Source organism: Salvelinus sp. IW2-2015, linkage group LG13 (genome assembly GCF_002910315.2).
Source record: "Salvelinus sp. IW2-2015 linkage group LG13, ASM291031v2, whole genome shotgun sequence".
Lineage (NCBI taxonomy): Eukaryota > Metazoa > Chordata > Actinopteri > Salmoniformes > Salmonidae > Salvelinus > Salvelinus sp. IW2-2015.
The window spans coordinates 6,727,347-6,731,943 of NC_036853.1; the positions used below are offsets into that span (position 1 = coordinate 6,727,347).

General features: G+C 43.1%; 1 protein-coding gene across 1 annotated transcript in view; it reads left to right on the plus strand.

The window, feature by feature from the left end:
* The window catches only part of LOC111971808 (glutamate receptor ionotropic, NMDA 1-like), a 14,385-nt gene that overhangs the window by 4,732 nt on the left and 5,056 nt on the right, over window positions 1–4,597 (plus strand). The window contains exons 3-9 of the mRNA XM_070446352.1: window positions 607–781; window positions 903–1,047; window positions 1,286–1,372; window positions 2,810–2,948; window positions 3,413–3,540; window positions 4,174–4,338; window positions 4,484–4,597. The exon at window positions 4,484–4,597 is cut by the window's right edge and continues 1 nt beyond it. Coding sequence (XP_070302453.1) covers window positions 607–781; window positions 903–1,047; window positions 1,286–1,372; window positions 2,810–2,948; window positions 3,413–3,540; window positions 4,174–4,338; window positions 4,484–4,597 — 953 coding nt within the window. The remainder of the gene's footprint in view (window positions 1–606; window positions 782–902; window positions 1,048–1,285; window positions 1,373–2,809; window positions 2,949–3,412; window positions 3,541–4,173; window positions 4,339–4,483) is intronic.

The following is a 4,597-nucleotide window of genomic DNA, read 5'->3' on the forward strand; positions in this document are numbered from 1 at the left end:
GTCTTAAACTCACCTCTGTGGCTTCTTTCAAGAGTCTGCAAGACTACCGGACCAATTGCAATGAAAAAACTTAGCTGAAGTTGGATTGTTAATGTGATTTGTTTATATCAATTCTCTAATATAGTTGATGTAAATTTGTTTGGTCCCACACATACACTATAGCTTTCTGCTTTAGTGTATAACCTAACCCCTATAAAATGGGTGATAGAATTGAATCGATCCAACTTCAAGGGACTCTTTTTTTCATGCTGGGAAAAGTTCAATAACAACCTCAAAATATGAATCCATTCCTCTCTGATGTTGCCTCTTCTCAGAAAGGAATAAAAAGAAAATCAGCTAAAATCTATTTTGATCACGATGAAGGTCATGGTTCAAAGACATCCAGTGCTTGTTTGTTCCAGTACTGGATGATTAAAATTGCTTTTACAAATAGAGCAACAGAGAGCATGGTGCTGGATCAAAACTTGCGGTTGGACCTTTTCTCAGGATGGCTGAACAAGAGGTTCCTATAAGTTTTTATTGTGTGTATTGCAAAAGGATCCTGATGGTTGGTAGTCTAGCAGGTCACTGATTGGCTTTGTGCTGCTGTTGGCGTGATGTGAGCAGGTCTCATCGGCCTCCAGCTCATCAACGGCAAGAATGAGTCGGCCCACATCAACGACGCAGTGGCAGTGGTGGCTCAGTCCATCCAGGAGCTCTTTGAGAAGGAGAACATCACGGAGCCGCCGAGAGGCTGTGTGGGAAACACCAACATCTGGAAGACCGGGCCCCTCTTCAAAAGGTACATTTATAAAGTCATGATATATTGTAATTCAGGAAGACATACACACACACACACGTTCTCACTCTGTCTATTTCCCTACACTCTCACACTCACATCTACTTTAATTTCTCTGTCTCAGGGTTCTGATGTCATCAAAGTACCCAGAGGGCCTCACTGGACGTGTGGAGTTCAATGACGATGGCGACAGGAAGTACGCTCACTACAGCATTCTCAACTACCAGAAGAGTCGACTCATTCAAGTCGGGATTTACAATGGAACACAGGTAACTTTATTGCAAAAGTCATTCTCGCTGTTTCTACTGTGATCTTCCTATCTATTGCTATTACAGCTCTCTATTAAGCAGTACGTATGGTAATTAGAAAGCAGTGGTTTTATTAGCTAAATGCTAAGCTGTAGCTAAAGCAGCTGACTCTTTCGTATTGGACTCCCTTGTGTTTGGCCCTCATCAGCTCCACACATTATGTCAACACTCCTCTAATCGTGGTGTCATGACCCTGTAGGTGGTGATGAATAATCAGAGGAAGATCATCTGGCCGGGGGGAGAGACAGAGAAACCGCGGGGCTTTCAGATGTCCACAAGACTAAAGGTACCGCATTTCACCCTCCTTAAACAATGATGTTCCCGATATACAGTGCATTCGGAAACTATTCAGACCCCTTGACTTTTTCCACATTTTGTTACGTTACAGCCTTATACAAAAATTGATTCAATAGTTTTTCCCCCCAAATCAATCTATACACAATGACAAATGACAAAGAAAAAATAGTTTTTTAGAAATGTTTGAAAATGTCTAAAGTATCACATTTACATAAGTATTCAGACCCTTTACTCAGTACTTTGTTGAAGCACCTTTGGCAGTGGTTACAGCCTTGAGTCCTCTTGGGTATGACGCTACAAGCATGGCACACCTGTATTTGGGGAGTTTCTCCCATGCCAGATCAGGTTCAAGTCCAGGCTCTGGCTGGGCCACCCAAGGACATTCAGAGGCTTGTCCCAAAGCCACTCCTGCATTGTCTTGGCTGTGTGCTTAGGGTCGTTGTCCTGTTGGAAGGTGAACCGTCGCCCCAGTCTGAGGTCCTGATTGGTGGAGTACTGCAGAGATGGTTGTCCTTCTGGAAGGTTCTCCCATCTCCACAGAGGAACTCTAGAGCTCTGTCAGAGTGACCATCGGGTTCTTGTTCACCTCTCTGACCAACGCCCTTCTCCCCCGATTGCTCAGTTTGGCCGGGCGGCTAGCTCTAGGAAGAGTCTTGGTGGTTCCAAACTTCTTCCATTTAAGAATGATGGAGGCCACTGTGTTCTTGGGGACCTTCAATGCAGCAGAATTTTTTTGGTACCCTTCCCCAGATCTGTGCCTCAACACAATCCTGTCTCGGCGCTCTACGGACAATTCCTCCGACCTCATGTATTTTGCTCAGACATGCACTGTAAACTGGGGGACCTAATATAGACAAGTGTGTGCCTCTCCAAATCATGTCCAATCAATTGAATTTACCCCAGGTGGACTGCAATCAAGTTGTAGAAACATCTCAAGGATGATCAATGGGAACAGGATTCACCTGAGCTCAATTTTGAGTCTCATAAAAGGGTCTGAATACTTATGCAAATAAGGTATTTCAGTTTTTTGTTTTTATACATTTGCAAAATGTGTTTTTGCATTGTCATTATAGGGTATTGTGTGTAGATTGATGAGGATTTTTTTTAAATAATAATTTTAGAATAAGGATATGTGGAAAAAGTCAAGGGGTCTGAATACTTTCCGAATGCACTGTATATATAAAGTAAAGCAACGCTTTATATCTTACAGAATCTTCAATGTAATGGGTCTGCGCAGGATTCTTTCTCTATCCTTCTATCTCGTTTTCTCTCTCGCCATCATTTCTACCATGGGTGTGTGTGTGTTTTGTGTGTTCCTTGAAGAGGGGTTGTTGTCCGTAGGGTTGGTGATTTAAAGGTCCCACAGGGTCAGTGTGAGCTAAACGCCCACTGTGTGATAAACAGTGTGCTCTCCCGTCTGTTATAGATAGTGACCATACACCAGGAGCCCTTTGTGTATGTGAAGCCCACTGAGCAGGATGGAACCTGCAAGGAGGAAAAAACATTAAATGGAGTGGCAGATATTAAAAAGGTGATCTGCACTGGACCAAATGAGACCATCCCAGGTAACACAACAGGGACGTTTAAGATATCACTGTGCTTTTACTACGCCCGCTAAGTACCAACTGGAGATGCATACATATATATACAGTAGGTATCTATATATGTATGCATGTTGCTGATTGTGCCTTTGTGTGATTGTTGGCATATTGGTGTGTGTGTGTGTGTGTGTGTGTGTGTGTGTGTGTGTGTGCGCACGCTCGCGGGTGTGAGTATGTACCGTGAATATGCTTGAGTGTTTGCTTTTATGTTTGCAAACAGTGTGGGCATGTGCCAGCCTGTGTTTAGTGTGTGAAGTCTGTTTGCAGTGAACATGTGTGTAGCTATATTATTGTATGTGTGATTTTGGTTGAACAGTGTGTGTGTGTACTGTTTGGGCATGTCTGGTGTTATTAAAAAATATTAAAAAAGAAAGAGGGATTTCCTCCAGATTGATTGTAACTTGCAACCCTCTGCTGGTTGGTTACAGGACGTCCAATTGTACCTCAATGTTGTTATGGATTCTGTATCGATCTACTTATCAAGTTGGCCGGAACCATGAACTTTACCTATGAGGTGCACCTGGTGGCTGATGGGAAATTTGGAACACAGGAGCGGGTCAGTTCCTATAGATACTCAGAGTTCACTCTAGATAGAAACCTCACTGGCCCAAAATGTATTGACCAACGATTGTCTATTTACATACATTTATATTAGATTTTATTATGTTAAGTTATGAAGCAAATCATATCTCCTATCTCGAAGATGTGCTTTTTGAATTAAGTTCATGCATTTGTAACGTTTAGAAAATGACACAAAATCATCTTACAGTATGTTACTGCACTCACAAAAATAGTTGTTTGACATAATCACTAACTTTCCCTAAATCACTAACTAAAAGCAGTCCGAGAGAGCCATGGAAACCTAGAGTCCGACTACATTGGGGACTTTAGCTCCGTGTTAGAGGGACAAGTAGGTGGTGAGAGTGAGACCCACGCTGACCTGTCAGGATCTACCGAACAAGCAAGATGAGCTGAATGGAGCTTCTCTGGAGAGCCAAGCTCAGTTACCACGTCTCTGAGCCAGAAAATACCATTCAGATCATTTCTGCTGATATTAATTTAGGTTAAAGGCACAAAGGGTTTTAAGAGAGGGCTCACTTGTTGTTTCTGTTTCTGATACTGACACTTCATTCTGAAATTCATTGTCATGTTGGGTTGGTTGTTAACCCTTTACGTCCACTTACCACAGGTGAACAACAGCAACAAGAAAGAGTGGAATGGCATGATGGGAGAGCTCCTGGGGGGTCTGGCAGATATGATCGTTGCCCCGCTGACGATAAACAACGAACGAGCCCAGTACATCGAATTCTCCAAACCTTTTAAGTACCAAGGCCTAACCATCCTCGTTAAAAAGGTATGTCCCCAAATTCCCCTCAAAATGTATGAAGAGTGTGAATTGAAAGTTCATCCAGACTACACCTGATATAGTCCTCATTGCAGATGGGGTGGTAGTAGACTGCAAGTGGTTAGTGAATGACTGTCTGTGCTGTGTGTTACAGGAAATCCCTCGCAGTACACTGGACTCGTTCATGCAGCCGTTTCAGAGCACACTGTGGCTGCTGGTGGGTCTTTCGGTGCATGTGGTGGCGGTGATGCTTTACCTACTAGACCGG